This window comes from Scyliorhinus canicula, chromosome 19 (genome assembly GCF_902713615.1).
Source record: "Scyliorhinus canicula chromosome 19, sScyCan1.1, whole genome shotgun sequence".
NCBI classification, from domain to species: Eukaryota; Metazoa; Chordata; class Chondrichthyes; order Carcharhiniformes; family Scyliorhinidae; genus Scyliorhinus; species Scyliorhinus canicula.
The window spans coordinates 17,373,583-17,396,441 of record NC_052164.1 but is presented as its reverse complement, the minus strand read 5'-3'; the positions used below and the strand labels follow the sequence as shown (position 1 = coordinate 17,396,441).

The 22,859-nt window shown below is 45.1% G+C and overlaps 1 protein-coding gene across 2 annotated transcripts in view; it reads left to right on the top strand.

The window, feature by feature from the left end:
- Positions 1-1,928: 1,928 nt before the first annotated feature.
- Positions 1,929-22,859, top strand: part of LOC119954539 (inactive phospholipase C-like protein 2) — a 276,466-nt gene continuing 255,535 nt past the window's right edge. The window contains exon 1 of one of the 2 annotated variants that reach the window (XM_038779853.1): positions 1,929-1,948. Coding sequence is in view for 1 of the 2 variants with exons in the window: in XM_038779852.1 (XP_038635780.1) it covers positions 22,098-22,310 (213 nt within the window). In the remaining variant the exon portion in view is untranslated. Of the gene's footprint in view, positions 1,949-21,655; positions 22,311-22,859 lie in introns of those variants that run through there. The other variant, XM_038779852.1, reaches the window with a different exon arrangement.

Genomic DNA, 22,859 nt, shown 5'->3' with positions numbered 1-22,859 from the left:
TTGCACATTCTCCCCATGTTTGCGTGGGTTTCGCCCCCCACATGCCAAAGATGTGCAGGATAGATGGATTGAACACGCTAAATTGCCCCATAATTGGAAAAAATGAATTGGGTACTCTAAATTTTTTTAAAAAACTTAATTAATCTTAATTTTGTGGAGGGTGCATCGTAAATTGTTCCTTTTCTTGGCACGCAAACAAAGCTTTGGACAAATACTGTTTAGACCATTATATTGTTCGTATTCCCATCAGCGCCCAAATGTAGCCCAAAATTTGTTGCCGCTGCACTAACTTCTTTTTCGAGGAAGCTACAACAATGGAGCTTGTAGGCCTTGGACATCAATTGAATTCATCCTGCTTCTTATGTCACTTTAAAATACTGACATTTTTAGTGTTAAAATGATTGAGTTATATTTTCCATTTGGCAATCAGGCAGCTTTTTCACTTTGCACAAGTTATTCCCCACCCCTGCAAAAAGCAAAAAGTTGGATTGTTTTCCATTTTTCCTCTTCACCCAGGGCCACGTAGGTTTCGAAGGAAAGAAATAGAGGGCAGTGAAATTTGCTTTGCTGCACACAATTCCCATTGCTTTGCTGCACACAATTCCCATTGCTTTGCTGCACACAATTCCCATTGCTTTCGGCAGTGACTAATGTTAACTTTCAGCCTTGTAAGAAAGAGAGAGCGAGACATATGACTAGTTTAAGACAGGAAATTAGTGAGTAGTTTTTAACAAGTTTCAATTTATATTTTCTACAAGGTTAAACCAGTCCTCAGGAAATTAAAGATTTTGGGCGGGATTCTCCGGTCGCTGACGCCGAAATCGAGTTCGACGATTGGCTGGAGAATCCTCGTTTGCGCTGAAATTGGGGGCGGTGATGCTTTTGCGATGCTCCGCCCCTTCAAAAAGGGCGTACTTGGGGAGCACGGCGCATGCTGTATGGGCGGCCTCAGGGCATCACCCTCCCCCGATCCTCTGCCCAAGATGGGCCGAGTTTCCGACGACACGGAACACCTTTTTTTTGTGGACACAACGTGGTGGCTGAGGACTGTCCAGCGCTGTCACAGTTTGGGGGGGGGGGGGGGGGGGGGCGTTCTGCTGGCAGGGGAAGCTTCGGCGGGGGCTAGGGAGACTTGTGCGGGGTGGTCCGGGCGTGGCTACTGGGACACATTATTTGGCAGGCCGGGTCCGTGGGCGGCCGGTGCCATGTTGCATGGCGCAGCTGCCGCCGTGCGCATGTGTAGCCACGGATCCGGCAATTCTCCGGCCGTATCCGCAGGTAAAGCCGGGGGCTTTACACTGTGCGGCTGCTGGCCCCCCCACCAGACGAAGGATCAGTGCAGCTATTGCGCCGATTTTTCTGGCGTAAAACGCCACTGTTCCCACTCCGGCCTCAGCACTGAGTCCGCAAATTGGAGAATCCAGCCCTTTGTTTAGTTCATGTGGTATAATTTAAATCGCTGTCTTTTGGGAGCTACGTACTGCTAACTACTGATGCAAATTGCAAAGTCTCCAGCCCTCACTGTGCTTTTTTTTTAAAAAAACAACAATTTAGACTGTTCAAGATCAGCTAGTTTTTAATTGGCATAACTTCACAATACAAAAGTACCCCAGAGTGGCACTCAATCAACGTCAACCGGTGTACGAACTGGGAAACTTTACGATGGCCCAGCGGGGGCTGCTTTTCATTATTTGTGGAACCGGCGCAGAGCTAAAGAATGGCAGAGAGAGCCTTACTGCTGCATCTGTGGTGTTTAGTCCTGACAATGGAAGTGGTAAAAATGTCTCACTTCCCAACTCTGACATACAAAACCTTTTAAAGCAGATCTCCAGAAAATGCACAAATGAAGAATGGGATTGCTACGGGGTATGCATAAACAATTGTTTGAAGGAAATCTCTTCACTGCTCAGACAATGCAAACTGCGAAGGACTTAACTCCGTGAATGCAGTAAGTGTTCGAATTCTGTGACACATTTTTTTTAAATTTTGAGATTGCGTGCAAAGTTTAACTGTTTAAAATTTCACATGTATTCTGTTCAATAATGTACACAGGCTTTGTGAAATCCACTTGCACTCAGCAATGGGCAACTACATTGCACACCTGGTTAGTGTTTCCACATGCCATATTGTTTGATGATGACAGGACTGTGGAGGAGAAGGACTGAACAGGAGGAATAAAGGGGGAAATCAAAGAGAGAATTGCTCCTCTCTTTTCATTGTCTCCCTTTCAGTCAGTGGCGTGCAGGGGGGGGGGGGGGGGGGGGGGGGGGGGGGACGGTGCATTGGCCCCGGGCATCCATTGGGGGCATCCAATCAGAGAAGGAAATAATTTTTTATTTTTTATTTTTTTGTTTTATTTTATCTTTTTAAATTTAGATTACCCAATTATTTTTTTCAATTAAGGGGCAATTTAGCGTGGCCAATCCACCTACTCTGCACATTTTTTGAGTTGTGGGGGCGAAACCCACGCAGACACGGGGAGAATGTGCAAACTCCACATGGACAGTGACCCAGAGCCGGGATCGAACCTGGGACCTCAGTTCCGTGAGGCGGTTGTGCTAACCACTAGGCCACCGTGCTGCCCCAGAGAAGGAAATAAGATAGTAATTTTAAAATTTCAGCGGTCATAAATCAATTTTTGGAGGCTCACCACACTGCAGAGGCAGTTGTTAGCCCTTTATTCCTTTAACATGGTGTACCCTTTCTGTCTAGAGAAAATGGTGCTTCTCCCCATCCCCCCACACGCATGCGCATGATGTACGTGGTGCAACCATCAAAAGCAACAAGCAGACGTGGCTGTTCGTTCCTGCGTTTCCTCGAGTCATAACTCGTCTTTTCTTCAGCTTTTTGTGCATCTAGATTAGTTCTTTTACCTACTCAGGTCAGTGAATAGCTCTAGAACGGGTGCAACAACGTTTTTTGTAGGTTTTTTGGTGATATTTAATGAAATATTTATGTGGGATGTAGTAAGAGTGAAGCCTGGATGATCAGAGGACTGCTATGGCATTTAATCTCGGAATAGGAGACATTTATTCCTTAACATGCTAATATTCGAATACAGATACCACTAATTTGCAAGTCTATGATATAAATTGCACAAAATTATCAGTGGAGAATCAGTGTGAAATAATTTGATACAAAGGAACAAAGAAATTAAATATGGTTTATCCGTCTGCAACTGACCGATTGTTTACCATTTTCTTCCCATTTTCTCATGCGTCTTACGGTTTTTGAGATAGAAAATGAAATGTTACGAGTATTTCGTGTACAGCCGAGTGGAGCACAGAACAGGAAAAAAAAGAGGGCCAGAGTCGAAGAAGAGTCCCATCAAAGAGGGGCATTAGATGCATGGATAAAAAGAAGTAAAGAAGAAGTAGGAGAACCTGGAGAAGTAAAAGATGATGTGGGTGCAGAGAAGGATTTTTCTGATACGGATTCAGCTTGGTCAGAACATAATACTCTCTCTCCTCAGTCTCGTTGTCAGGATGATGATCCATGTGAAGAAAATAAAGAAGATTTGAGCATATTTTTGCAAAGAAGCGATTTTGGCTGTTTGAAGAAACCGATTCCAGATCATTTGAAGATGACAATATTACAACATGGCCCTGAAAGATATCAGAATAAAAGTGGTCCATTTGCTGAGAAGGATGGGAGATCATTTTCCAAACAGTGGTTTGATAAAGTTTCCACAAACGGAGAAATTGTGGAGAGAAAATGGTTGTTATACTCTCCATATCGGAAAGCATGCTACTGTTTTGTTTGCTTTTTGTTTTCAAAGGAGCATTTGTCGTCTGTGTCAAACTTTGGAAAGGAAGACGGTTTCTCCACTTGGAGAAAATTAAATCCAACAATACCTGACCATGAGAAAAGCCCTTCTCATAGAGCTCACGAGGGAATACCTGAACCTCGTAGTTCGACTCCATCATTCAACTACGATAGATGCTGAACTTCAACAGCAAATGTCTGCTGAAAAGAAAAGATGGAAAGCTATAACTGAACGGATTGTCGAGGTTATATCCTTTCTGGCAAAACAGAATCTGGCCTATCGTGGACATCGAGGAGAAGGAATATCTGGGTTATCAGAGCCAGGGGAGACAGTCAGTGAAAATACAGGAAACATTCTAGCAACAATCAGACTTTTGGCCAAATATGATGACATCTTAGGAAAACACTTGCAGAGAGGGAAAGAGAAACCAAAAAGTGTCACCTACTTGTCCAACAGAATCCAAAACGAAATAATCAATCTTCTTGGTGAAACTGTCAAGAAAAATATAATTTCCGAAATTAAGGACGCAAAATATTTTAGCATAATGCTGGATTCAACTCCAGATATTGCCCATGAAGATCAGGTTTCTGAAATTCTGCGTTACGTTCATATTGATGAAAACAGAAAAGTAGAAATAAAGGAGACATTTCTGGGATTTTTTCAAGTCAACAAGAAAGATGCAGTCAGCCTGGTAAATAAAATTCAGGAAAAATTGGAAGAAGACAAAATTTCCATGAATGACTGTCGTGGTCAAGCATATGATAATGCAGCAGTTATGGCTGGAGTGAGAGGAGGTGTTCAACAAAAAATTCTTGAAGTTAACCCAAAAGCTGTGTTTGTGAACTGCGAGAACCACAGCCTCAATTTGGCCTGTGTCCATGCAAGTGAGGTGCAACCTGTTGTTACATTTTTTGGCATTCTAGAAAAACTCTTTACTTTTTTTTCTTCATCTACTTCTCGTTGGGAAGTGTTAAAATCATTTGTCACTCGGACTGTGAAAAGACAGTGTGACACAAGATGGAGTTCCAGCCATGATGCTGTGCAAGTAATCCACGAAGAGTGTGACAACGTTATTGCAAGCCTTCAACACCTGCTGGAAGGAGAATTTTCAAGGGAAACTAAATCTGATGCAGGATCGCTACTGAATTCTATTCAACAGTTCCCGTTTATAGCTTTATTAAATTTTTGGTACTCAGTTTTATCATCAGTGGAGAAAGTCTCCAAACGTTTGCAGGATCCGAAAATGGGGTTCCATGAAGCTTCTTGTGATCTGAGAGGACTTATTCATATCTTGAATTTGAAGAATGACGAAATTATCCACAATGGAGAGCCAGAAGAAACTAATTATATTGTGCTTTTCATCACCTTGGGATGTCCCAAAATGTCTTACAGTCAATGAAGTGCTTGGTGTGACCTCTGTAACAATCCAGGGGTGTTTCTGCTGGCTGCAAAAGTAACATCGGGGACCTCCGGGGTTCGCTGGCTGGCACGTGGCGCAGGTGTATTGGCTGGGTAAGGCCCCCGCTGGGGCGGCCGTCTGTGGGGTCCATGATGCGTAGGAGGGGTGGGCCGCGTAGCTGGGGGTGTAGGCCTGAATGTTGCATGAGGCAACCATCATAGAGAGCACTAGCTTCTTTGTCTCTGCGGGATCGAGCGTGACCCCTTCTAACAGTCGCTGCCGTATGAGGTCCGACCCAATCCCCGTAACAAAAGCGTCCCGCATAAGGAAGTTTGAATGTTCCGTGGCCGTAACGGCCTGACAGTCACAGTCCCGGACGAGTGGGATTAGGGCCCGCCAGGAGTCTTCTATGGACTCACCAGGGTCTGGCGAAGAGCTTGTTCGTCTTCTGAGCGTACTTTTCTTTGAGAAGCGTCATGGCTTCCGTGTAGTTTGGCACGTCCTGGATCAGCGGAAAGACGTTGGAGCTCAACCAGGAGCTGGTTTAGCACACTGAGCTAAATCGCTGGCTTTTAAAGCAGACTAAGGCAGGCCAGCAGCATGGTTCAATTCCTGTACCAGCCTCCCCGAACAGGTGCCGGAATGTGGCGACTAGGGGCTCTTCACAGTAACTTCATTTGAAGCCTACTTGTGACAATAAGCGATTTTCATTTCATTTTCATTTTCAACCTTGAGTACAGTATCTGTATTTTCTGAGCCTCCGAGACAGGGCTTGGGGCCGAGTTGATGTAGGCCTCGAAACAAGCCAGCCAGTGCTGAAAGTCCCTTTTGGCGTCGCTTGATTGCGGATCCAGCTGCAGGCGATCCGGCTTGAGGTTCACCTTTTGAAAATCTTAGAGCAATAAATTGATGCAAGATCAATCGCACAAAGATGAGAGTTGAATACAACTGAGGCTTTATTGCTCTAAGATGTGTGGCCTCCCACAGCAGCTGGCGAAATGGCTGCAGCATGGCGGACACACGTTTATACTCCAGGGACTACCGACGTACCTGTAGTACAGGTCCTACCATACATCACCTAATATAGGTGCAACAGTGGTTTACCACAATGTTCTAATTAGTATTTCATTCAGCAGCACAATTTACAAGGAAGGTGTGTACATTTCCCCAGTAATTTTTAACTTTCATGTTAACTTTCCATCTTTCTTCCTCTCCCAAAATCAGCTCTGAACAATGGGGCTTTTATTATTGAGTGAGACTTTTCTACCACCACTTGAAGGACGATAGGGAGAAACCAGGAAACTACAGGCCAGCCAGTCTAACCTCAGTGGTGGAGAAACTATCTGGAGTGATTCAGAAAAACAGAATTAATCTGCATTTAGAGAGGCAGGGATTGATCAAGAACAGTCAGCATGGTTTTGTTAAGGGGGGGGGGGGGGCCATGTCTGACCAACTTGATTGGATTTTACAAAGGGGTGACCAGGTGTGTAGATGAGGGAGATGTATTTGAAATAGTCTACTTGGGCTTCAGCAAGACTTTTGATAAAGTCCCATGAGAGACTGATAGCAATGATAAGAGCCAATAGAATCCATGGAAATTTGGCACATTGAATCCAAAATTGACTAAGTAACAACTGGGTGGAAAGATGGTCGAGGGGCGTTTTTCCCGACTGAGAGCTTGTGTCCAGTGGGATCCCGCAGGGATCAGTGTTGGGACCTTTGCTGTTTGTGGTTCATATAAGTGATTTTGATATGGATGTAGGAGGGTTGATCAGTAACATCGAGGATGATACAAAAATTGGTGGGTGGTAAATAGTGAGGAGGATAACCTTCGATTACAGGAGGATATAGACGAGCCAATCAGTGGCAAATGGAATTCAATCCATTAAGTGTGAGGTGACGCACTTGGGCAGCACAAACAAGGCAAGGGAATGACCATTCTACAACATTGGTTTTCAGCCTGCTGACCTCCCTGAAGTGGAGATGCTGGCGTTGGACTGGAGTGAGCACAGTAAGAAGTCTTACAACACCAGGTTAAAGTCCAACAGGTTTGTTTCAAACACGAGCTTTCGGAGGTGACCTTCACCTGAGGAAGGAGCAGTGCTCCGAAAGCTAGTGTTTGAAACAAACATGTTGGACTTTAACCTGGTGTTGTAAGACTTCTCACTGACCTCCCTGAAGGAATACCTTATTGGACTTTCATTCTGGACTTTGGAACTCATGTGAACCAACATTAATTGCTCTGTACTGTAAAACCTTATTGTCTCTATCCCTTGTGAACTTGCCTTTTTGCATTTCGAGTGTGTGTAAATAAACTAACCCTTTGAATTCATTCTATCTCAAGTTTGCTGTGGGGTTGTTGATAGAGACTTGGATTGCACAAAATGCGAGGGGTTGGGGAAAAATGCCACCGGTTAGAAAGAGGGAAACAAATCAAAACGTCTTTCTGTTTATGGATAAATGGCGAGAGAATAAATGAGTGCTTTTAAATTCATCGCCTCCTTTCAATCATGTGAGAAATTGTTAAATGCTGTCTATTTACCAGCCCAACTACTACCAGGAACTTACAACAAACCAGTGCCACGATACATTGGAACACTAATTAACTGCAGCAATCAAATCAACAACAGAGAATAATTTTCGAAAAGGCGTCATGCCGGTTCCTAACTTGGTTCACGTCCATTAAATTGCAAAAAATGAAAAACATCCACAAAAATGAAATCCAATTATGTTTTTCTTGAATTTTATAGGATACTGCACCAATGCAAATATTATCTACACAACAGAGACCTGCGGAACTGGAATGAGTAAAGGCATTTCTCTCTGCCTCTGATTTCAAATCGTCGGCTTTCCAATTAAAACAAATAGAAATTATCAGTTCATTCTCCAAATCCCACCAGGTCATGTTGCTTGTGTTAAGGCTGTCAACATACTGCCATCACAGTGACTCCCTTCACTATTTTTAGCCACTTTAATCAACATGAGATTGAGTATTAATTATGGAAAGTCGGCCTCATCAATTCGAAGGAATTCAGGCAGGTAAGCTATGTCAAAGTACTTCCCTCCTGAATCACGTGGATATAAATTATGACAGAGAATATCTCTGACATGGTATTAATGGCAACCGCCCTCGCTGTACCAGTGTGTAACGCTGGCCAAATGTTACTGTGGCTGGGATTTCAAACAAAAATTTAGGAAATGCTCTTTTTTTTTTTGAAAATTAAAACAATTAAATAATTAACTTTTAAACTTCCAGCTCAATTTAACGCCTGAGGGACATTGCAGACAGGCAATTAAATATTAATTGCAGCTTTCAGTCTAAAGGCTCACTATTGAAGTATTAGATTACAGCTAAGGGCAAGTCCTCTCGTTAACTGCCACTTGTTCAATAATTTACCTCTCTGTTCACTGTGTCAAATAGAAGTAAATATGAATAAGAACATGGCAGTGAGGTCCTTAAGCAGTACTGGTGCCTGTAAAGCAATATTTTCAGCGCAGATGCAGCATTGTTTGAGGGTCTGCCTGTACTAATTATGGATGTTACAGGTACAACATCACCAGGTATTGTTATTAGAGAATCATTGAATCCCTATTGTGCAGAAGGAGGGCATTCGGCCCATCGTGTCTGCACCGGCCCTTGGAAAGAACACCATACTTAAGCCCACTCCTGAACCCCATCCTGATAACCCAGTAACCCCATCTAACCTTTTGGACACTAAGGGGTAATAGAGCATGGCCAATCCACCTAACTTCTACATCTTTGGACCATGGGAAGAAAATAGAACACCCAGAGAAACGGGGAGAAAGTGAAAACTCCACACAGACAGTCACCTGAGGCCGGAATTGAACCCGTGTCCTTGGCGTTGTGAGGCAAGGCAGCAGTGCTAATCACTGTGCCACCATGCCACCCACATCAGCTAGCATGGACAATATTTATTCCAGGTGGCGGGGGTGTCGCCTATCACTCTCTGAACTCCCAATCAGGCACTTCACTGGGCAGCGGCGATCTTTTCACGGGGTCAAGGATCCTGGAGGAGGAAATCCTGCCCCCGGCGACCTGTCAACCAGAGGCTGCTAGCTGTACCTTGCTCAGCAGTGCCACCAGGAAGGTGGCTGCTGCTGGTAATGCACCCACCCGAGGCCCAGAATTGCCGAGGGACCCATGCCACAAGTGAGTGATGGCGGGCTGGGGGGTTCTGGTGAAGGGGGCCAGCAGGAAGGGCCAAGAGTACCATGCCCACCACTGTGTGAAAAAGAATGTCAGTGAATATGTATCTGCCAAGGAGTTCAGCAATGACAGAGCGAATTGGCATTGAGTTTTTTTTCAACTGTTGGGAAACAACAGGATTGCTGGAATTTAGTTCAGCAATGCCCTCTCCCTAATTTCTAAAATAGACTCTATACAACTCCAGTAAGATGTCATAAACTTGCAGTCTGCCCGTGGAACCTGCTTAGAGTAAAGCTTGAGAATTGACAAGACCACAGAAAGATATAATGATGTTTCACACTCTCCTTAATCCACAATCACTTCAAACCCAGGCTCCAGAGACTTTGCAGAAAGAAAACTTATCTAGGCTTTATACCTAATCATCAACCCTAAATGCTTTAAAAACTATTTTGAATATGAGCAGCTCCCTAACTTTTGATTAAGCTGAATCATTGCAAGCCACTCATTACAAATAACCGTGAAGCAACTCAGTCTTTATGTTCTTCATGACATCCTTAACTATTCACATCATATTTATTTTGTTGTGTATTTATGAGGTCCTTTTTTGATTGCTTGCTGTGGTGGAGAGGCCTAAATGTTCTGTTGATCCCACGAGCAATGCCGTCGGGGTATTATACTCCTGGTAGGGTCACCCATGACAGTAAGGTTGGAGGGGAGGAAGCAGATGTGGAATCCAAAACAAGTCTTCACCTGTGGATCAAGCATAAGATACTCCTGTGGTAACAATGGCTGCAATGGCAGATGAAGGCTGCAGCAGTCGGAAGAACCCCAGTTGCTGTGGTTCCCTTGCCACTGGAACTGGAACTATGCTCTGTCCAGGACCGTGTGTCTGCTGATGTGCAATGGCATGCCCAATGTAAACGATGCCCCACACCAGGTATCGACCTCGATGAAACCAGCACAACCCCGACACTGACAATCCCAGCAGTGTTCAGCGAGAGGAGACTGGGACAGGACCGTGAGACCTGGAAGACCCTAGCTTTGGACTGGTCCATGGGCGGTTAAGTTGGATTCAGTGGTCTCGCTCTTGGAATAGGAACAGGAGAGCATTCTGGCAGCTTCCATCACAATTGAGCACCCCTCTTCAGGATCTACCCTGCTCCCCTGGTATGGGGAAAGGGTTAGAAAAGGTGCCCTAAAAATAGTTTGTTCAGTCTCCAACATGGCTGAAAAACCAGCTGGTTCATCTACCTGTCATTAGAAAATCAGGGCGGGATTCTCTGGCGACCGGACATTCCTGCCCGAGGTATTTGGATCTTTATATGGTCCGCGTCCCACCATGGCAATCCTGTGGAGGTTGGGGCGGAAGAATCCAGCCCTCAATTTTGAAACCTGGAATGTACGATCCTCATGGATAATGAGCAAAACAATTGACTGGGAGAGGGAACTGCCCTTATTGACCATGAACACAGGCGCTTCAACATTGACGTCACTGCCCTGCAAGAGAGCCGAAGAGCAGGCGAAGGGCCACTGAGGGAAGATGGCAGTGGTTGCACTTTCTTCTGGAGAGGAAAACCCAAGGATCAGCCCAAACCGCCTGGCATTTGTTTCGCCATCAAGAACAAACTCATCAACTGACTCTTGGAGCTCCCTGTCGGCATCAACCAGTGCCTTGTGATCCTCCGTCTACAACTTGCCAAGATCCAGCAGGCAATGGTTGTGAGTGCCTACACCCCAAACCCTCATGCCAATGATGAATACAAAGAAAGATTCTACTTCACCCTGGACACCAGACTCTCCAACATTCTTAAGGAAGATAAGATCATCCTCCTTGGGGACTTCAACACCAGGGTTGGAAAGGAAGCCCAGCTCTGGAAAGAAAGGAGTTGGGAATTGGAACTCCAAGGGGTTCCCCTCACCAAATGTGCAAACCACCAGCTTGTTATCGCTAACATACTGTTCTGCCAAAAAGATAACATCAACTTTATCATCATCCAATCCCAAGACCAACGGGATGCCCTCATCCCCAAAGCAGTGCAGTTGACAGCTGGACAGACCACTAACTCATCCACTCCTCTATGCCATCAAACTCCACCAGAAGTAGTGGAAGATGAAGAAACATCTCAAAAAAGGTCAATGTTGAGCGGCTTCAAGAGCCAAGCATGCCAGTGAACTTCCAATAATGTCTTCTCCAAAACCTCTGAAGTGTCCATTCTGATGAAGTGCACGAAAACTGGAGAAAGCTGAAGATATCATCTCAAGCTGTGAAGAAATCATTGTCTACAAGAACAGGGAACACCAAGACCGGTTTGACGAGAACATCCACACCATCTAAGACCTCTTCGACAAGGAGAGGAAAGCTCTCCATGCCTGGCAAAACGACATAACCAGCAAGGCGAAGCGAGAAACTCATCAATTAGACAAGGAAGAGGTACAAAGAAGAACCAGGGAAATCAAGAAGCAATGGTGGACTGAGAAAGCTAAGGAGCTGTAACTCCTCGCTGACAAGCACGACACCCGGGGCTTCTTCAGTGCCAACAAGGCAATATGAATCCAAAAGGCGAGGTTTCAAACCGGTTCAGAGTAAGGGCAGAACCCACTTGAGAAACAGAGAAAACATAGGCCTTTGAACTATGAAACTCCGAAACCATGATACAATCATAGATGAGGATGTGTTTGAGGAAATCCCTCATCTCTCCATCAAAGTTGACCTTGGACTCCCCCCAAGACTGGGCAAAGGCAAAGCTGCCATTAAACACATGAAAAATGGAAAAGCCGTAGGTGTGGATGGTATTCTAGCTGAGATTTTCAAACTTGGAGAAGAAATCGACCATCATCTCCATCAGCTGTTCCTGAAAGTCTGTGACAGAGAAAAAATTCCTGCCAACTTCAGGAATACTGTCATGCCAGCATCTTCAAGAAAGGAGACAAAGTGGACGATGGGAACTACCGAGGAATCTCCCTACTCTCCATCGCTGGGAACATCATCGCCTGAATTCTCACTAGCCATCTTCTCTCAGTCTGTGAAGAAATCCTCTGGAATGACAATGTGGCTTCCAACCAAACTGTGGAGCAGCGGACATGATATTCACCGCTCGACAACTTCAAGAGAAGTGCCAGGAGCAAAGTCATCCATTCTGTATGGCCTTCGTCGATCTGACCAAGGTTTTGACTCAGTCAATTGGGAAGTGCTATGGAAAACCCTGTCAAAGGCCAGCTGTCCTGAGAAATTCGGCAATATCTTCCGACTCCTCCACAACAAGATGCTGATGGGAATAAGACAGAACCCTTCGAGGTCAGGACTGGAGTCAAGCAGGGATGTGTCATCACAGCACGTTAGCACAAGTGATTAGCACTGTAGCTTCACAGCGCCAGGGTCCCAGGTTCAATTCCCTGCTGGGTCTGCACATTCTCCCCGTGTGTGCGTGGGTTTCCTCTGGGTGCTCCGGTTTCCTCCCACAGTCCAAAGACGTGCAGGTTAGGCCATGCTAAATTGGCCATGCTAAATTGCCCTTAGTGACCAAAAAAGGTTAGGAGGTGTTACTGGGTTATGGGGATCGGGTGGAAGTGAGGGCTTAAGTGGGTGGGTGCAGACTCGATGGGCCAAATGGCCTCCTTCTGCACTGCATGTTCTATGTTATCACCTCTGCCCTTTTTTCCATCTTCATCACCACCATCCTTCACCTTGTCAAGAACAAGCATCTTGGTGGAGTGGCCATCGTCTACAGGATGGATGAAAAACTTTTCAACCTCAACCGGTTGAAATCCAAGAAGAAAGCAACACTGACATCGCTTGTGAAACTTTAGTATGTGGATAACATTACCATCTCCACTCTCTCAGAAGAGAATCTCCAAGCCCTGCTTGACATCTTCGCGAAACATACTGAAGAATTGGTCTCAGCCTCAACCTCAAGAAGACCAACTCGTCCCAGGGTAAGATCCGATCAGTCCATCCACTAAGATCATTAGATAAACCCTACCAAACATGGAACATTTCCCTTATCTGGGGAGCCACCTCTCCTCTAAGGCTGACATCGATGCGGAGATCCAAAATCGTATCCAATCCAAGAGCACCTCCTTTGGATGCGTAAGGACGAGAGTCTTTGACAACCGCGACATCCATACTGACACAATGATCCTCGTGTACAAGTCGACCTCCCAACTTTTCTATGTGGCTCAGAAACATGGACTATGTACAGACGCCACTTCAAAAGCCTGGAGTGGTATCATCAATGCTGTCTGAGACAGATTCTCCGCATTAGCTTGGAGGACAGGCGTATTAACATCAATTTCCTTGAAGGAGCCAAGAGCACCAGCACCAGCTGGGCTGGCCATGTGCTTAGGAAGTCAGAGTCCCGACTGCCAAAGCAAATCTTCTTTGCCTAGCTCAAGGAAGTCTCCTGAACAAGAGGAGGACAAATGAAACGCTTCAAAGACACCCTGGAGGCTTACCTTAAGAGATGCAACATAGATGTCAATGCCTGGGAGACCATTGCTCAGAATGGAGTGTTGCTACCTTTATTTACAAACCACAAGCAGCGAGTATGTTTCTTGTATTGACCAAATGACCACACAACCAGTATGTTAGTTCAAAATTAAACACGAGAGTTATCTCTATGTGCAATGATACACGCGGCTACGCATTAAACTACACCTATCAACTAAGATGACCGTTGCTTAACTTCTGGATGACCGGCTCTGTGCGGGTAGATAAGGCCTTTATCTGAATCCCCACGTGTGTCGGCTGGAAATGGTCAGGTTTGCCTCGTCTGCGGCTCGTCTCTCTCAGGTAGTGATCACGGGTTTTGAACTTGGCTGGTCGGTTTGCCGCGATTGGTGTGGGCACAGGCCGGTCCCAAAAGAGATAGATTCCTAGTGTGCTGGGCCTCTTATCCTTCTCCTCTTTCGTGCCCTTTTGGGCGGGTTAACTCAGGATCCAGTGGATCGATAGGGTCTTGATCACCCTAATCGATACTGGCCAATTAGGGGCGGGTACCTCGATGGCTAGGCAGGTCCTAGTCAATAGTCCCAAGTACATTGGTCTTTCCAAATAAGGGGAGTCTGCTACTGTTGCTATTCCTTAATTTGAGTCTACTGTTCTGGGGAAATCGGTGATTGACCTTTAACAGCTGCAAGTTTCAGTTCGGTCTGGTTTTCCTTTGCACAATACACAGGGGCTGTGTACTGTCTGTGTCCCAATTTGACCACAATTCCTTTTAACCTTTGCGGGTGGCCATTTTAGATGGCCACAGGAAGAACCTCCTGATTGAAGGGACACAATTCTTTGAGACACCCGACAGCAACAGGGAGCCCAGAAAAGGAACCTGAGAAAGGAATACCAGCGATCCAGAGTCCAAGGACCAATCTAATCTGACGTAAACACCTGCCAAGTATTCGGTCAAAGATGCGGCTCTAGGATTGGGCTGCAAGGACGCACAGAACCCATGACCAGTAACATGGAGTTTCTTTGATGGACAATCATACTCGTTAGCAGGTGATCACTGAAGGCGAAGATGAGGTATGTCATGGATATCCAGAAAAGTGTTTTGTTTATCTGATTTAATGTATATTTAACTGAGAGTAACTAACTGTATCATGTATGGCAAGGACTGGATAATCTGTAAAAGGGGAGAATGTGAGTGAACGCATGACCAATTACAGACTGCAGTCCTACAAGTTCTTTATCATTTTTGAAGGTTTATGAGCCTGGTCACATGAAAGACTTGAGCTGACATGGTCAGACAGTGATCTTATCCCACAATCACTGCAGGATAATGACTTGTCCTCAGACCTCAAACACAAGATCAGCAATTCCACATTAATTGTCCCCATGATCATCCTCACTATTTTAACAGAAGTAATCCAGAAACTGCAAAGGGATATAAAGAATTTGCTTTCCCAAACCCTGCTGTCTAAATAATGGCAAGGAACGGCCAATAAATGAAGAGGGAGAAAATTAAAATGAAAACCACGTGATGCTCAATAGTTAAAACCTGACTACATAAAAACGGAATCTACTGTCTCTAACACAATAACTTGGAATGGTATTTTCTGATGTAGAGAAAATGGATGAACCCATGGCTGGGTCTCTGTTGGACATCCCAGCTGTATGGTCCTTTCTTTGGTGGGAAAACAAGAAGAGAACAAATATATTTTATATGGAGTTTTAGACAATTGTACCTTTCGCCAAAAACATCTAATAGTTCGCTTGCTATAATTTTTGTGTTATTAAAGGTATTATTCTATTTGCTACGCACCCCCACCTACTCTACTCTGTCTTTCTTATTTAACACCAAAAGACTGCTCAAAGATGCTTACGTTTTATTTTATCATGTGGGTTAGACCTGCGTTTAGTGCCATCCCTAATTACGCTTGAACTGAGTGGTTTGCTCGGCCATTTCGGAGGGTATTCAAGAATCAACCACATTGCTGTATGTCTGGAGTGTACGCCAGACCGAGTAAAGGTGGCAGATTTCCTTCCCTAAAGGGCATTAGTGAACCAAGTGGGTTTTTTTTAATGACAATTGACAATGGTTTCATGGTCATAGTTAGACTTTTAAATTCCAGATTTTAAAAATTAAATTTAAATGTCACCATCTGCCTTGGTAGGACTTGAACCTGTGTGCCTTGAGCATTACCCTGGGTCTCTGGATTAATAGTCCAGTGACAATTCCACTACACTATCATCATCACCCCCCCCCCCCCCCCCCCCCCCCTCCCCCGCTGTCTGGCCTCTGTTTCATGCTTCCTCCATTCTTTCTCCAGAATCTCACATCTAGCTCAGGCATAAGGTGTTCAAGGTATTAAGTGATATGCTAGATGGAGAGAAACTATTTCAACTAGTTAGTGAGCCCAAGATGGGGAGATATAGCGTGAAAATTAGAGTCAGACCTTTCAGGAGTGAAATCCAGAAACCCCTGATAGACAAAATATGGTTAAAGTTTGGAACTCTCTTCAGCAAATGGCAGCCGATCAATTGTTAATTTTAAATCTGCGATTGAGAGGTTTTTGTTAACTAAGGTGGAAAGAGGTGTGGAATCCTTGTGGCGGGATCCAGGCAGGTCCTGGATTAGGTGGTGGGCCCGTGTCGTCTGCCACACCCAGTGTGGTGGAGGACCCAGGCCCGGAGGGCGACTGTCCGAAAGGCTGTCAACCGCCCAATGTCAGGGGTGGAGGTGCACTGAGGCTCTCTGCAGCAGGGTGCAGGGCTCATTCGTGCCTGATACTGTGTCGCCCCTCACCCCCTCTGAGGGACTCCCAGAATCTGGCGCATCATAATTGAAGGTTCTTTTATTTTTCTGCCTCCATTGCTGGTTCAGTCAGTGCTCTATTGGACCCCTCTCCACCAACTCCGCCTCCCTCCCTCCCTCTCTCCCCACTTCCCTCCCTCCACCTTCTGTTGGAAGAGAGGCAAGGGTATCTGGTCTCTCCAGCGCAAAGTTTAGTGCTTGTGCCATTTGTTTATGTACAACTGTATTGTTAACCATTTTAATAATCAGAATATTCTACCCCCCCTCCCCCCACCACCCCTCATCGTACGTCAGTACAGAGGGGAGAGTATCCAGTTTCTCCAACACAAAATTAGTGTTTGTACCATTTGGTCTGGCACAAATGAAATGGTTACTGTTTTTAATAAAAATATGAGTATGCCCAAAAAAAATGAAAGAGATGTGGGGCAAAAGGGCAGGTGTGTGGTGTTAGGTTGCTGAGCAATCACTATCTCACCAAGCGACAGAACAGGCTCAACAGGCTAAATAACCTCCTCCTTGGTGGAATGTTCCCCAAGAGGTTTGTAATTTTTCTACATTGAAGTATGCAGATAGGAATCACTTCTCAAACTGTCTTAACGTGCAGTGTAATTCATAATATATTACTTAAAATAGTTTACATGTTGTAGTTAAGTATTTCAAGAACATGCAAGAAAACACAGGCAATAAAACATTGAGAAGACAAGTAATAAGCTTCCAAAGTACAGGAGGTAAGAACTTTGCTGAGTATTTCCTCCAAACCTATTTAGGTTTTCAGCTTGCAATTAAATGCAGGTTCATTGGCCATGCTAAATTGCCCGTAGTGTAAGGTTAATGGGGGGATTGTTGGGTTACGGGTATACGGGTTACGTGGGTTTAAGTGGGGTGATCATTGTTCGGCACAACATCGAGGGCCGAAGGGCCTGTTCTGTGCTGTACTGTTCTATGTTCTATGTTCAATGTACTGCTAAGTAATTTACAGTCATAAGGATACAAAATATCTGTGATTAACAGATGGATTACAATGCACTTTATCTTTAAAAAGGAATTTGATTGAGGACTGGTTAATTCTGAAATTAGACACATGGAATCCAGGATACATTGCTGTATAATTTACGTTTTATTTAACGGCTGAGAAAGACTATACATCTCAGGAGACAGGGACATGATTTAATTATCCAGTAGGGACTGATTTGTTAGCAGTTGCTGCAGCCTGTGAGTTAGGTGTTTGTGACTCATGAAACACAGATTACAGTGACTGTGAAACCTTTGAAGACCGTGACAGCAGCAGGCAAGGACCCAGTTTACTACTGTTTAGTTCATTCCAGGAATAGCAGAGACTTTCTGATTCAGTGCAATTTATTTAATCCCCTCGACCATTCTCAAATATTTCCAGAAACATTCCAAACATGCATGTTTAAAGTGGAAAAAAATCTTTTGGTGTTGACCAGGTTTAAAGGTGTCACTAACATTGTTATGGCAGAAGTTGGGTTCAGCTGGTAATAGTAATTGGAGTCATTGGGGAAGAGAGCTCCTGGTTTAATGATTCAGCATAACAGCATAATGACTTTCCTTTGTTGGAAGAAAACTATTATAATTGAGATTATTCAGTATTCAGATGGCCATCGACAGCAGAGGTTTGAAAGACTGAAGGAGTTCATTGTATGATTTATGTTATAATCCCCATGGAGGCCAGGGGATGAGGACCATCTAGTTTCCCGTTACCTCCACAGAATACAAACTTCCCCGGTAATGGGGCAGGGCTGCTCCTTGACAAGGCGAGTCCTCACTTGTATTAAAACCTAGCCCTGGGTACAGGTCGGGAAAGAGACCCTTAGGGGAATGGAGACATGTTGCATTGCTAATAAACCTTTATCCAATATTTTCTACCTGCTGTTTATGCATGCTACTTTATGTGGATTCAACACTTTACCAATGGCAGTTCCCCTCAGCCAGAGAAGGCGAATACACGGTAGCACATAGGTTAGCACTGTCACTTCACAGTGCCAGGTTCGATTCCCGGCTTGGGTCACTGTCTGTGCAGAGTCTGCACATTCTCCCTGTGTCTGTGTGGGTTTCCTCCAGGTGCTCTTGTTCCCTTCCACAAGTCCTGAAAGACGTGTTAGATAATTTGGAAATTCTGAATTCTCCCTTTGTGTAACCGAACAGGTGTCAGAAAGTGGCGACTAGGGGCTTTTCACAGTAACTTCATTGCAGTGTTAATATAAGCCTACTTGTCACAATAAAGATTATTATTATTATTGTAGCTATTTCACAAATCCGGTATAATTGTTAAAGTAGCATCTAATTAAGACTTAATATGAATTGTAAAAAGTGGCTCGGCATTAGCAAAGCAGTGGTGAGAAAATGCTATAGGAATAATCTGTGGAAACAAGTCAGCGAATTAAAGTGTTTTTTAAATTAACTTTATAACTATAATGAAAACTTGTGCTTTTGGAATGGTGAATTGTACCGAGAGGAATTGTCTTCAGACAACACCTTTGCATTCATGTATCCTCACTATTTGCAAATGCTCTCCAGTCAGTACATTTTTATTGGACTCAATTAACATGGAATAAGGTACAAAATGGACACAAAGGCTGTGATATAGAATGGGCACGGTATCATGCAACAAAGTCTTTTTTTCAATTCACTGATTATGTTTTGCTTTTGGTAAGCAGAGAGTGCCTTGTGGTGAAATAAAGACTGATGTAGATTCCATTTACAACAGTTGTGAGGATTAAATCACACTTCATTAATGATGAATTGATACTTTCTCCTTACTTCAGATTCCCCCACTTGCTTGCTGAAAATAACAACCCTATAGTTCAGGGGTGGGCAAACTTTTCCGTGCAAGGGCCGCATTCAGAAATTCACAATTCACAAAGGGCCGCATAGTATATTAAGTAAAATAATTACTTCACCCGGTTATGATTCTGGGCGCCTCATATAGAACATAGAACAGTACAGCACAGAACAGGCCCTTCGGCCCTCGACGTTGTGCCAAGCAATGATCACCCTACTCAAGTCAACGTATCCACCCTATGCCAGTAAGTAATCCAACAGCCCCCCCACCCATTAACCTTTAAAAAAAAAAAATTTAAAAAAAAAAAATTTTTTTTTTTTAGAAATTTTTTTTTTTTTTTTTAATGACTTGGTGGGCCGCAGAAATACCTTTGGCGGGCCGCATGCGGCCCGCGGGCCGTAGTTTGCCCACCCCTGCTATAGTTGTTCCTGACTATCAGGGTGAACTGCTCTACAGTTCCTCATCCAAATGGTCAGCATCATGCAGAGGGCACCACAGTTGGGCTCGATTATGTCCTCATTCTTTATAAATCCATGTGCTTTCCAGCTAGGGTCATGTTGCAGTGATTGAAGGTTTTTTTTCCAAACATGTTCCTTAGCCTGGGGCAATTGAGGCCAAAAATAATATTCTTGCAAACATCACAGTTCAGCACAAACCGTGGACCTTCCTGGTCCATGTAATTGTTACCATATTGCACGAAGCATTTACCCATTGAGTCAATTGTAAAATTAGAGTATTAGTTGATGCTTGTATAGATATATCTGCATTGTAATTGTATTAGAGGGTTGTACATTGCTGTTACGAATATAAGACTCTGATTTTATGGGTTAGAATATTTTGGTTGAAGATGGAGATTGTCGACACTGGTAATGGAATGATGAAATTAGGTATCCAATATCAGAAGCAGGCAGTTGTCAGGCCAGGTACAGTGCGCTTAGTTGCAGAGTGAAGCTGACCATAAGTAGAAGCCCCCTCACCCCCAGAGGGGCAACCCCTCCTTTCGCAGCGCGATGTATTCTTCCCCCCGTTATACCAACTCACAACTTCTCTCCTCAATCTGGTCCCAAATCAGGGTCAGTTTTCCAGGTGGGACAATGACAAACAACAACTTCCATTGAGATGGCACTTAAAAAAAAAAACAAACGTAGTGAGATGACCCAGAATTGTGATCTGTTCGAAACCCCTCAAATGTCAGCGAAACAAAAGGGAGGGAGCAAAAAAATGACGATCGAGAAGCTGAGTTTGAACGAAGGGAGAGATGGAGATGTGGAGAAATCGAGAGAGGGAAATTGAAAAATTACTGGATTGGTATCCAGAGGTGTTTGACAAAAGGACCTTTGCAGCTTTACTGAGCTACCCCCTCCCCTCCCTCTTGGGTTCACAAAGCGTAAAAAACTACTTGGAGAACTTGCACTTACACAAATGATCAACTTTTTTCCATTTCAGGAATGGAGTGGAAGTCAGGCAACTTTGTCCAGGTGGGAAAGGGGGAATCAGGCCTCACATGCTGGAAATACTCAGGGAGACAGAGATAAACAGAGTTTCAGGCTGACGGGCTTTGGTTAAAATTCCCCATCCAGGTTTGTTCCCGCAGCGTGGAGGAAGCTTTAGGGGAACACCGATAGACGCTGGGGAGCGGTTAGCAGGAGGCGAGGCACACTCAAAAGTTAGGGGGATTTGAGGGGGTTGGGTAGAAAGACCCGGAGACAGGGTCGTGCTCTGCCTTGAATCCTGTCCTGAACGAGCCGAGCCCCTCCTGTGTGGCCTCGGAGTTAACGAAAGGTGGCGACCCTGCACTGTGTGTGTGCGTGTGTGAGAGACACCCAGATGAACGAGAGGAGTTCATTGGACATTTGACAGCGTTTTGTTGAAAATAAACTGTTCGCTCTCACTCTCGGGCGGTTTCTGTATTTTCTACATTAAAAAAATAAAAATCTTGAGTTCATAAAGGCAAAGTCTTAAAATGTTATCAGGGCGCACACGGGTTTGGATTGGCAATGAAGTCTTTTCAAAAGCCCCTTTGGACCAAACACCTGCTTATGTGAAAATGTCAACATGGAAAGGGTTGAAGCCCACACTGTGAAACGTGCCTGCTTGTTGGAGGAGGAGCTGTAGAGGGATGTGGTGGCGCCCCATCCTGACTCTCCAAAGCTCCAGCTTCGGGACCTGGATCGTGTCGATCCCAGGGAGGCTGAACTTGCATTTCGAGGCTGGTGTCTGCAAAACAAAGGGCGATGGGAGCGGGGGTTCTGAAGGAGAATTGGGGTGGGTGGGTGGGTGTTGGGAGCACGGCTGCCAGAGGTCTCTGATGCAAACAGGAGATGTCCTTGCAGACTGCCAGCACAATCTAATTCGGGCCCCCCACGTTTCGATCCCATGATTTTTCTTGAGCGTTGATCTGGGAAGGGGGCGTTCTTTGCAACACAACACGTGTCGTTAAACGAGGAAGTAACACACACCCAGGTTTGGTGTGGTGACTGGAGTTTCACAGGAAGTGAATGAAGCAGCCCGGGCTTGGTTGCAGGGAGCTGGGTGGCCCGGGTTAGTTTCAGGTCAGTTTCCCCGGGTTAGTTTCAGGTCAGTTTCCCCGGTGAGTTTCAGGTCAGCGGCGAGGGAAGGAGGAGGAGGAGGGATACTGGTCAGTCAGTGATTCCCAGCGCTGTCTGCAGCATGCTGGCCGCATTGAGGAGTGGGGAGGCGATGCTGCTTTGATGATGATGGCGGATGGACAGAGGGACGGTGCTGAATCCGGGCTGCCGGTCCAGCAGCCTCCCCCCGGCGACCCCCTCCCAAACTCAGCGGGGCTTTTAGCCGAAAGCCAGCCCCTGTCGAATGGCAAATGCCCGGAGCGGAGCGAGCCTGACGCTGGCAGCGAGACTGCAGAGAGGATTCCTTCTCCAACTCCCCGCAGCAGCATCATCAAGGTAACACTCACATTGAGATCCTCGCTATCCACAAACTCACTGTGCCTCATCTCATCTGCTCTAAGCCAGGCTGGCCGAGTGCTAATGTTATTCCATCGTGTTTTCTCCGTTAAAAGCAATGTCTTGCCTCTGTTTTGAAGATGACTGCTTGCCTTTTACAAGTAACCTTGTCCAAATAACCCCCCTTCCCATTCATCCATCAGCTGCAGACAGAGTGCAAACTGCTTTATCCACAGAAAGTGTGTGGGGGGTGGGGGGAGCTGCTAATACTGTCCTTGAAAGTATGTCTGGGCAGCGTTCTGTTTAAATAGAAATAGCAACTCGGGTGATTTGTTTTCGAATGCTGGGGAGCTGTCATTTGCGCGGTGTTTTTTTAGGGAGTGTCCTTGTCCCTCCCCGGCTGAGCGGCGGGGCAGTTTTGTTTTCAATTGCGGTCTTTAAAACCATTTTTTTTTGGTCCAACTTTTCCCGCACACCGAAAGATGTTGCGAGTTGAAAGCGGTGCTAACTTCAACCAGCATTGGAACTAACTAGTGGCGACCCGTTGAC